The sequence below is a fragment of the Panthera onca genome, chromosome E3 (assembly GCF_046562875.1).
Source record: "Panthera onca isolate mPanOnc1 chromosome E3, mPanOnc1 haplotype 2, whole genome shotgun sequence".
NCBI classification, from domain to species: domain Eukaryota; kingdom Metazoa; phylum Chordata; class Mammalia; order Carnivora; family Felidae; genus Panthera; species Panthera onca.
The window spans coordinates 37259525-37271662 of record NC_138354.1 but is presented as its reverse complement, the minus strand read 5'-3'; the positions used below and the strand labels follow the sequence as shown (position 1 = coordinate 37271662).

Sequence of the window (12138 nt, the reverse complement as noted above, 5' to 3'; positions counted from 1 at the left end):
ATCTGAGTACAGAGCACAGTGTCTTAACCTCTACACTGTGTTATGTCTCAGGTGGGTGGGAATTCCTGGAAGAAGTGGTGGCTCGTTAAGCCCCAAGTGTCTCTTGAGAGACTCAGAAAGAGGAGCAGGGACTATGGTCACACACACACTCTTCCCTTAGCAGCTACGTGTCCTTGGGCAATTTGCTTACCCTGTCTGGGCCTCATTTGTAAGATGAGCTAATATCATTAACAATATGATTGTCGCATTTATTGGCACGTGCCAGGCTCTATCCTCAGACCTTTACACACAGTACCTCTTTTACCTTCATGGCAGCCCTGTGGAAAAGGTGCTGTTACTATCCCCATTTTATCAGAAGAGGAAACTGAGGCATAGAGAGATTACATGACATGTGCCAGGTCACACAGCTGGGGAGAGGTTCAGTCTGTCTCCTGAGTCACTTAGGTTGTTACAGAGATCAAACAACGTGTTTCACCCACAATTCTTGCCACAAAATGCCACGTACACAGTAAAAGCCAATACATAGGTTAGGGACATCCACGAATGCTGTTGAACCACTTTGGACTCGGTTTATTTTTTGTGAAATGGGATGATAACAGTTAACAATTCACTAGATTTTTATGTTTGTCTGATTTAACATCCTCCTATGATAAAGCTATTATCTCCGTTCTACACATGGGAGAGCAAAGGCTCAGGGAGGTGGAGTGAGTCGTTCAAGGTCATGCATTGATTAAAAAATAGAGCAAGATCTCCAATGCTGGGCTGCCTGTCTCTAGAACCCACTCTCTTAGCCTGTGCAGTGTAGTGATTCTCTGGTTGGTGCCCTCTTTCATTGCGGATACTTGTCTCTAGGATTGTCTCAGGGCTGCCGTAGGCATTGCTGGTTTCATTGAGTTAGGTCCACATCCCTCTAATCAGCCTGCCCAGTGCCCCGTGCTTCAACTATCTCATTTCTGCATAAATGGCCCGTGGTGTCATGTGGGTCACTGACAGCTCCTCTCTCAGGAACCCTGAAGAAATCCTGAGCAGATTGGATAAAAAGCCCTTGTCAGACATCCTAATTTTAGTGTTCTCCCTTGTGATTCCATTCAGGAAGTATTTATTTAACACTTCACTTGTTTTGCCATTCTCCCCGACTTCATCTTGCAAAAGCTCCTGTAATAACCCATGTCTCCTTCACCAGCCCCATGCTGTTCTCATCCTTGGAAAAACTTGAGTGCTGTGTTCAGCATCTCGAGCCAGAAAAATGTCCGAGTTTCATCGTGCATCACTAATGCCCTCTTTTATCTCCATGCCGCATCTCCTAGCATTTTTACAGAGACGTCTGTATGTCCTGCTTTCCCTTGTCTCGTTACATCTCTTTCAGACATTGTTGCCTATGTGCAAATGGACATTTTTTTGTGTGTGTGTGCTTTAAGTTTCCTTGCAAGGGCACAGTGATGAAGTGGTATTTCTCTCCCAGAGTGGTTTTTTACCATGCCTCTCAAGCTTCTATCTTTAAAAATACCCCTCACATGGCAGCATGGCCAGGTGGGCTGCTCCCTCCTGAGTGAATATCGTTCCTCAGGTGTCACATGCCATCCATGCCCCCACAGATGGGCTGGTAGGCCATACTTAACTGCACCTCACTCACAACGTGAGGATGAAATTCTCATTGTGTGTGTGTGGGACCACATTTCTGCTATCACTCATGCTTGTTTCTTGATTCAGTGAATTGGTAACTCTATTAGACATTCCTGATACAGACTCTATTAATTTTAATGGCTTTTGAGATTAATAGAGAAGGCAACTTCTCTTGATTGTATAGATGTATGTCGAAGTCTGTGGTTTCATATATTTATTTTTGTTTGGAAAAAGATATGGTCAACTCACCAAAAAAATGGACAAAGGGATAGAGGTTTGGGTTGGTTGGGATTTATTTCGTCTTTTAAAATCATTGGGGGTAAAATTAACATAAAATTAACCATTTTGAAGTGAACGACTGAGTGGCATTTAGTGCATTGACAATATCGTATAACAGTCATCTCTATCTAGTTCCGAAATACATGCATCTTCCCAAACAAAACCCTGTATCCACAAAGCTTTATTCCCTATTCTCTCCTCTTCCTAGTGCCTTGAAACCATTAGTTTACTTTCTCTGTCTCTATAGCCCTCATGCCCGTGCGATAGTACAATATGAGGCCTTTTATATCTGGCTTATTTCACTTAGTTTGTTTTCAAGGTTAACCTGTGTTGCAGCCTGAATCAGAACCTCATTCCTTTCTATGGCTGAATCTTAGTCTACCGCATGGATAGACCACATTTTGCCTATTCATTCATCTGTTGATGGACATTTGGATTGTTTCTACTTTTTGGCTCTGTTGGGGGTTTTTGAACTTTGCAGACATTGTCCCAGATCCATGCACTTAGCTATTTTCTTTGTGAATATCCTAGGCCTTGATCCACTTGCCTGTCTTTGGAGAGAGCATTTGGAGATACAGGAGCTGCCATGGTAAATGAGAACTGCAGGATCTCATGGCAGGGAATCTGGCAGTACTACATGCAGATGTCCTGCTGCCTGGTGGGCTGACCTTGACTCAAAAGACAGCTCCCTCCCGGACAAAGACAACGTTTACCCAGGGCTTAGACCAGTGGTTCACAGTCTGCCTGTACATTGTCATCACCTGGGGAGATTTAAGAATTATCAAAGCTTTTGCTTCAACTCCAGAGAGTCTGACTTGATTTGTGTGGTATTGAGTCCTGGCATTTTTTGTTTGTGTGTTGACTCGGTTAAATAGAGGCCCTCAAAACCTGTGTCCCAGTCTTAACCCCCTGCAGGAGCTGGGAGAGAAAACTGAAAGTATGTATGACCTGTCCCACTATTGCTTAAGTGTAAGCCACATGACCAAGCCACTTTAGTATAAGACATTGTTCAAAAGTGACCACACACACACACACACACACACACACACACACACACACACAGTGATCACACAGCCTAAAGAATGGTAGAAAATATTTGCAAATGATACATCCAGTCAGGCTCTTGTACCTAAAATATACAAAGAACCCTTAAAGCTCAATTATTAAAAGACAACCCAGCTTAAAAATGGGTAAAGGATCTGAAAAGACAGTTCTCTGAGGAAGATAAACACATGGCCCACAAGCACATGGAAAGATGCTGGACCATATTAGTCATCAGCGAAATGCAAATCAAAACCACAATCCAGTTCCACTTGACATCCAGTAAGGTGGCTAGAATAAAAAACGCAGGTAATAACAAGTGTTGATGAGGAATTGGGACCCTCACACCCTGCTGGTAGGAATGTAAAATGGTGCAGACCCTGTGGAAGACACTGTGGTGTTGCCTTGAACAATTAAACATACAATTACCACAGGGCCGACAACTCCTTTATTCCTATATACTCCTAGGTGTATACCTGAGAAAATGGAAAACATATGTTCACACAAAAATGCATACACAAGTGTTTGTAGCAGCGTTATTCATAACAGCCAAAGGCAGAAACAACCCAAATGTCCATCAAAAGATTAGTGGATAAACAAAATGTGGTTTAGCCATATAGTGTAATATTTTTTAGCCATAAAAAGGAATGAAGTTCTGATATGTGCTACAATTTGGATCAACCATGACAGCATTATGCCAGTCACAAGACCGTGTGTTGTATGAGTACCTTTATACTAAATGTCCAGAATAGGCAAATTGATAGAGACAGTAGATTAATGGTCATCTAGGGCTAGAGCGGGATATGGAGGGGTAAAGGGTGATGATTAAATGGGATTTTTTTTAGGTGACGAAATATTCTAAAAATGGCCCTGGTGACAGTTGCACATATCTGTGAATACACTAAAAACCAGTGAATTGTACATTTTAAATGAATTATATGTTATGTGAATTTTATCACAATAAAACTCTTAAAAAGTGAGTGGGAACTATGGCCCAGGGCCTAAGCCCTTTTCAGCTTCTGCCAATTAATTAGCTGTGTGATTCTACATTGAAGTACATAGTAAATGCTCAATTAACTGTGGATTTGCTTTTCTGGCATTATATTTTAGGAGGTCCAGGCATCTTGTCTGTAGCTGTATTAGAGTTACCATTGCCAGATGTGGGCTGCTGAGTGTCTCCATGACCGAGTGACATGTCTAAGGACCGTAGTCCTCAATGCATCCCCACGTAAACATTGGCCAACACTGTGTTCAGTGACATGGGAGCCTGGAAGTGTGTTTAAGTGAGAATGACATAACCAATTTATACTTGAAGATAATCCCAGTGGTACGGAATAGAGGAGGGTGAGCGGGGGAGAGAATAGGGCCAGGGAGGCCTTGGTGGAAGCCACTGTAGAGAATGTGATCTGAGTTCAGGCATGGGCACTAGGGGATGCGTCTCACAGGTAGGACAGTACAGCTTGGGAGCAGATTAGATGGACAGGTAGGATTACAGGGTTGGCTTTTGCAGAAATGGAGAGAGGATGGTTTGGGACCACCTGGATATATCTGGAAAACTAAATACTGCATAAGGACGTAGGTCAGGTGAGGCCAGGGCTGGGGTGGTTCACGTGGGTCAGGATGGGGAGAAACAATGAATTCCTGATGAGAGAGGTCCAGAAGATGGACTTCCCCAGTCTCCTGGGTCCTGGTCTGCCAGTGAAAAGCTGCTGGCCCCATTCTGTGATCTCTTCACGGATGGTTTTGTGGGGTGGTGGAGGCAATGGGAACGTGTGATGGAAAGGCCTCGTTCACTCACAGGGTGTGCGAGAGAAAGCCTAGTGTGCTACAATTTCCTGCCTGAGGTTCTGGGGTTTGTGTGACACTTTGATCATGGGGCCATGGAAACCAGGAAGCACTGTGGTCTGGGGGACAGCACAATGGCTTTGGATGCAGGGGTTCCAGGGTTCAGACCTGGAACTGCCTTCTCGGTTAAGTTGTGCAACCTTGGGTGAGTTGTTTAACCTTCCTTAGACCAGTTTACTTGTCCATTAGTTGAAGATGGTAGTTGCCTCTTTCTAGAAATGGGTAACATCATTACTTCTATCTTCTGGATAAAGGATCTCTGACAGTAAGTGTGAAGTATCTTGTCCAGAGTCATGGGGCTCACAAGTGGAACAAAGATGGTTTACACACTGGCGGTCAGCCTGTTTTCTTAACTGTCACACTAGCCTGTCTGTTGATAAAGGGTAGCTACATAAACTTGGCCGCTTAGACCACGGTGTCTAAATTTTGAGAAACTCCACAATAGACTGGGTTGAAGAATCCTGTAAGATCAGTCTTCCTCATTTTACTTATTTTACAGATGCATACTCTGAGGCTCAGGGAGGTTAAGTAACTTTCCCAGAGTCACACAGCAAATCAGCCAGACTCCTGCCTTGAACCCAACTGTATCTGACCCCCTGTTGTGGCTCTCTTTCCACTTTCCTGCCTTGACCTGCAGAGGGTCATTTTGCTGAACCTGTTAACCCTCTCCTTTCCAAATTCATACTCCATGCTATTAGGCCACAGGCCCAGGGTCTCCCCTGGTGCTGCTCTGACTGATGTGAAACTCAGTTTTCCGTAGCTTCATCTATTGATGCCTTAGACAACAGCCTAGTGTTTGAGAGAAGTCTGCATGTTACAAAAAAGGGCAGCAGGTGTTATTTGGGCTAAATTGACCTTGAAATTGATTTCTTTATTTTATGACTTACTGAGAGGAGATTAATACTTTTTTTTTCCTGCAGTCTGAAACAATTTACATGGTAATAGAAGGCATAGTCAGTCAAATAAATTGCTGGAAGTGGTCGTGTTCCAAGGGAAAAAAAATACAGAGCTTACTCACATTGATTTCTTTGCCCTGGGGAGAAGCAGAGATTTTAACATCTGGGAATAGGGAGCTAAATTTTATCTCTCATTTTAAAAGCAGAAGACTGAAGAGCTTAATCTGACATTTACACGGAATTTTCTAAGTTGGGGGAAACCAGGGAGCCGACTTCCTTGCTGAAGGTAACTGGCATTTTCTCAGAAGGACTCCGTGATCTGGGGGTGTCAGGTAGGGCCTAGATGACATTTTCAGAAGATGGGCCTTGGGAAGTAGGATGCCTCCTTGCCTTCCTACTGGGCACTGGCAGGGATTGGTGGCATTGGGAAGCTGGTGATGCCACGTCTCTTCCTAGAACCAAGTGGTGCTGCCGAGGGACGATGTGAATGGAGATCCTGCTGCCAGATTTCTGGGCTTTGACGTGTGGCTATCCTACCCAGGGACGGGATTTGATTACAGCCGGAGCACCAGTTAGTATACATGGATGGGTGGCATTTCTGATTGTGTTGGGATGGGTTCTTAGACTACACCTCTGGGCTCAGCAGGAAAACTCAGTGCTCCATTAGTACTGCCTGTCCTGAGAACACAAGGGGCAAGTGTAGTGTGCCACATACTTGAACTTCACAGTAAAAACCCTTAAAATATCCCCTCCCCCCATGCCATCGTTTCTGCATTCACAGCACACTGGCAGGGTTCTTGTCCTCCAAAGCAACCCCCAAGTCATTTACATTATGTGAGCTAACTTTTTTTTTTTTTTTTTTTTCAGACAATAGCAAGAAATGAATCCCTACCCAAAGGGTTCTGCTAGAAATGCCTTATGTCATGACACTAAATTATTTTCTTTGAAAAAAAAAATTTAAGGTAGAATAAAAATTGTTCATCAAAAATACATGCCCAGAATATACAAGAGTCAGAAGTGTAAAATCCCTACTTCCCTTCTATTCCATTCTGCTCAGCCAACTTGCTCCTATCTCCAAAATTAGCCATTTATTTTTACCAGTTTCTTATCTATCTTCCAGAGATTTCAGTGCATACAGTATATATGCATATAATCTTAAAACAAAGAACAGATTGTAGCATACTATATGAACCACTCTGCATTTTACTGTTTTTCTCTATCATTCCATATCTAGCTGCCTCATTATCTTTTCTGAGGTTTTCTGGATGCACCATAACTGATGTAGTTGGTCTCTGAATAAGGAAATTTATGTTGCTCCCAATATTTTGTAATTAAAAAGAAATGCTTCAGTGCATATCTTTGGCATTGGCCATTTTCCACATGTGCAGACATTCCATAGCAGAAATTCCAAGAAATGGAAACTATCCCTTTGTTCAGTGAGTTACATTTTTTTCACCTTGTCCTTTGTCTTATACTTTATGGTCTTTTTTTAAAAATTTTTTTTTTTTTTAATTTACTTTTGAGAAACAGAGTCAGACAAAGCGTGAGCGGGGGAGGGGCAGAGAGAGAAGGAGACACTGAGTCTGAAGTAGGCTCCAGGCTCTGAGCAAGCTGTCAGCCTAGAGCCTGATGCTGGGCTCGAACCCATGAACTGTGAGAACGTGACCTGAGCCAAAGTCGGACGCTCAACCAACTGAGCCACCCAGGTGCCCCAATGGTCTTATTTTTTTTTTTTTTATGCAGAAAACCTGATTTGAAAATTTTTATTCATTTTTTTTTTATGGCTTTTGGGTTTGGGTCATAATTAGAAAGGTCTTCAGCTCTCTGAGATGATAAAAATCTACATGATTTGATTATGTTAGGTCCTCCAGTTGATTCAGCCATTCCGGAGTTATTCTGATTTTTTGCCTGGGCAAATGCAGCCTCCATGGTAAGGTGGACTTGCCTATCGTCTGTGATCACCTAGGGCCCATGGTCTGGCCTTGTCAGCTTCTCACCCTGCCCTGTGTCTCCCAGAATCCAGACTTCTCCAGGAGTCTCACACTTCTGTAGTCGGGACATGTTTGGGTACCACGGGCCTGGCGGGCATTTAGAAAACTGACCTCACCTGTCTTTCACAACTGGGGTCCCTGCAGGTCTTACTGGATCCATCTTTAGGAACCCACCATGCCTCCAAACCCCAGCACAACTTCTGTCCATTAGCTGTGGTCTTGGCCTTCTGTTTATCTGAGTTCTGTTTAAATGACTTTAAAAGTCATGTCTGTGCAAAGAGTGTCACATTCAAATGCTGTCTGTCACGGCTCTTTGGGAACTCACACCAGTTCATGCCAAATCCTCTATAGGGTGATGCCAAATGGCCCCATGGGGCTCTCTTGCTTGGTCATTGTTTAAACTGGCTGAGTCCTCACTGTTGGTGATCCGTGTCCCAGCTTTTGAAATCTGCCAACCAAGACACAAGAGGGCATGAATTCCAAGGGCAGAATACTGGACTTCAAGGGCAGGAATGAGGTCCAGGGAAGGGGTCCACTGCACTTGGGACAAAGGAAAAAGAGATGGGCAGCAACTCTGGGTTGCTTAGGGTCCTACTCAGTGATGTGGTAAGGGGGAGAGAGAGATCTTCTCCTTCTTAATGAAAAATTTTCATTACGATGCACCAGGTTGAGTCAAAAGATACAGAAGTTTATTATAAGGACTCAAGGAGACAAGTGAGGCTTTCTGGAAACCAGAACAATGTCAGACAGCCCTGCTGCCTCCCCTCTTTTGGAGAGATCTTCCTTCTCTGTTGTCTGCTTCTGGGTTAGAACCCACTTAGGTGCTTGTCACTGTTTCCAAGGTGAGGATGCAAACAGGCACAGGGAACTGGGTGTAGTTAGCTGCTTTGTTCAGGATAACACAGGGACTGTGTAAAAAAGGGTGGGGGGCTGCCAGTTAGTATGGAGCAGACACAATCACAGGGTATGAAAGGGTCTAATGGTATCAGAAGTCCTCTGAGGACAGTGGGCTGAGTTGGTGCCATTCCCACCTCTTAGGGGTGAAGGCTCCAGACTAACGAACGTGAGGTGGAAATACCACAAGGAGGGATCCTCAGCTAAGTAGGAGACTGGGCAGCTGGCTGCTGGGAGGGGCTTGGGAGGTGAGGAAGGAGCCAAGAGAAGGAGGCAAGTCTCTAGAGGGGACAGCTGGATAGGAGTTGCTCAGGTGAGAGAGTTCCCAGATAAGATCCTACTTGAGTGTGAGGGTCTCTTTCTAGGCCTGGGGACTCTTATCACTGTGGCAGGAACAGCTCACCTAGGGCCTCCCCTCTCCTTTCTTCTGGTCAGCTTCCTCTGGAAGGCTTAGATTTGGCTGAAGCCACACTTGACCTTCCTGTAGTAATGGCTGCTACGGAGCCAAGAGTGGCTTTGAATACAAGTGCTTTGGACCTCAGGAGCCCAGAGACTTTCTCCATGTGTCTTGGTCCCTATTCCTGAAAGAGACTCTGTAGTTGGTGCATCCCTTGACCAGCTGGAAGTAGGCAGGGGGGTTGGGTCCCTTTCAAAGAAAGGACCACACAGACCCCAGGGGATCTGTAACACTTGGAACTTGTCCGTTAGGTGAGATCTGTTATAGGCCTGAACTCCACTCAAGCATAGCTTCTATTTGCCTCTATAGAAAATGGGACCAAGAGACAAGGAAGAAAAAATAGCCATTTTCAGACAACAGACATTTGTCGAGGGAGAATAAGTACATCTGTCTGCAAAATCATGCTTTTGGCAACATCTTCCTCCTCTCTCCCCTCTAAGGCTGCTGCTTTAGGCAGTTGCTGGAAGGCGAGGGGCATAATTTGTGTTTAAATCCATCCTTCCCTCCCTCCCTGAATTCGTTAATCACTTCAGTAATGGGTGGGTGGCATGGGGACCATCTCCCATGCAGAGGAAGGAGGGGTCCAAGCACAGTTTTGGTCTTATGGTTGCTGGATTTTTCCATGACCAATGTCTTTGGCAAAACTGCAATAAAGGGAAATACTGAGAGGTTTTCCTTTTGTCAGTGTGTGTAAACTATTGACAGAACTCTGTTCATGGGTGTAAGTAACTTGTGGCTAGTACAGGAGAGTAGACAGCTTCTTCTCTCTCTCTCTTCCTGTCTTTCTTCCTCTGTCTCTCTTGATACCTTTCTATATCTCTGTCTCCCTCGTTTGTGTGTGAATGCACACATACCTCTCTCTCTGCCCAGGAGGTTTAAGAGGTGACTCCAGGTCAAACCCCACTGACATGGAGTTAACAACAATTTGGAGCTTGAGGGTTGGATGTCGACGGACTGTAACTATGTGCTCCCATGTGCTCCCATGGCTCCCATGTGCTATGCCTCACGGAGAAGTGGGAAAGGTGTCAGGGGAAAATACAACAGCACAGTGAATATCCATCCCTTCACATCTGGGTCTAAGCTCTGGTTTCACTGCACCCCTGCCCAGGTACTTCAGACAGGTTCTCAGCCTCTTTGTGATTCTGTGCCCATAGCACGGGGCTGGGATGGAGACCTGCTTCTGATAACCTTGTGAGGGTTAAAGAACAAAGTACATGAAGAGCATTAGGCACACAGCAGTGCAGGTGCTCCAGGAACAGGAGCTGTTGCGGGGGAGGGAGCGGGCAGGGGAGGGCGCGGGAGGGCGCGGGGTGAGGCTGTGGAAAGTCAGCCTGGACCAGTCATGAGGTGGCAGGGTGCAGCCCTCAGGCTGGGGCAGGTGGGGGAGTATCCAGTCTTAGAGAAGAGTCTAGACCATTGCTGCCTAATAGAGATGTCTGGAGAACCACACATGTAATTTAATATTTTCTAGTAGCCACATTAAAAAGTAAAAAGAAACAGATGAAATTAATTATAATAATATATTTTATTTTAAATATTCACAATATATTTATATATTTAAATACAACATACTTTATTTTAATATACTATTAAATATCATTTTGATGTGAAATCAATATACAAATATTAATGGGATATTAATATTAATGAGGCATTTTACAATCAATTTATTTTTTTCATTAGTGTCTTCAAAATCCAGCAGGTAGTACATACTTCTAGCACATTTCAGCTCACACTAGTTGTAGGTGCCTAGTAGTGGCTGCTGTGTTGCGCAGGGCAGGTCTAAACACCTCCCACCCCCCACTCCAGGAGAGGGTTGGAAGGAGAGAGAGAGAGAGAAAGCAAGTGGGATGACTAAAAATGGTGAGAGACCGTGGGTCATGCTAAACTGGGCTACTCCAAATTGGAATTTTGTCTTCAATGTGGGTTCCTCCACCTGTCTTTGTTTTTGTTTTTGCCAGGACTACAAATGTGAGAACTCAGCCCTCCTCTCCAGTGCCAGGAACAGTCCACAAGACTCAGTAAGTAGAAGCATTTTGCTGAACGCATTAGATTTAGAAACCGCTTTTGCATCCTTTTCAGCCTCCTTGCTCTCCATCATCAATCACCAGGACTGGTTTTTACCTGAAACTGATCTTGCTGGAGAAGTAACTGGGTTTGAGGGGAATAAATGTTCCCAGGCACTCACAGAATTTCTATTAGGAAGCACCTGGGGCCGGAGTCTCAGTCTGTGTTACAAGATAGGAAAGCTGAGTTCTCCCCTCAGAGAAGAGCCAGGCCCACTTGGGGGGACACATCTGGGGCAACAGCGACAGGTAGAGGGGCCATGGGCTGGTCTTTTTGCTTCTTGATGTGGAGACAGACCCCAGGGTGGTGAGAAATGGAGGGATTATCCCCATAGGAATGTTGATGAGTGCTTTGAAGCCCCATGTCCTGGTACAAGGTTTGGGTTATTAGGACATAGGACTGTTGCTGGTGCTAGATGTGGATTTCTATGCTCCCTCCACATGTCATCCAGGCACACAGCGGGCAGGGACACTCCCTGTAACTGCAATTCCCAAAACACTCCTGCTCGTCCTCTTTGGGATGTGAGAACTGTGTGGTACGGTCCGAAAGTGTGTTATGTTTGTTTGTCGCTAGTGACTATGAGATGATTTCAAAGGGCCCATAGACCTTTGTTGTTGTTGCTTTGTATTAGTCACGATGTGTTTAGTTTGACTGTTGTCTTCATGGCAAGCAATGCTGGCTTTCTATTTATGGTAATGACGTGAAATGTCTTTAGAAAATATTTTTTAAAGACATGAGTTGACTTAGAAAAGAGTATGGACTAAGTTTGGAGGTAATGATAATGTAGATATGGCAAGATATTGTGGTGATGATAAGAGCATGGCTGGGAGTAAATTGTTTTATCAAAAGATTTCATGGGGCACCTGGGTGGCTTAGTTGGTTAAGTGTCTGACTTCAGCTCAGGTCATGATCTTGTGGTTTATGAGATTGAGCCCCACATTGGGCTCCGTGCTGACAGCTCAGAGCCTGGAGCCTGCTTTAGACTCTGTGTCTCCCTCTCTCTCTGCCTCTCCCCTACTCACCCGTGCGCGCTCTCTCTCTCTCT

General features: G+C 44.7%; 1 protein-coding gene across 20 annotated transcripts in view; it reads left to right on the top strand.

The window, feature by feature from the left end:
• The window catches only part of RBFOX1 (RNA binding fox-1 homolog 1), a 2063692-nt gene that overhangs the window by 262396 nt on the left and 1789158 nt on the right, over positions 1 to 12138 (top strand). For 19 of the 20 annotated variants that reach the window (XM_060648405.3, XM_060648402.3, XM_060648403.3 and 16 more), the window contains one exon: positions 10988 to 11047. In XM_060648405.3, coding sequence (XP_060504388.1) covers positions 10988 to 11047 — 60 coding nt within the window. Of the gene's footprint in view, positions 1 to 10987; positions 11048 to 12138 lie in introns of those variants that run through there. The other variant, XM_060648408.3, reaches the window with a different exon arrangement.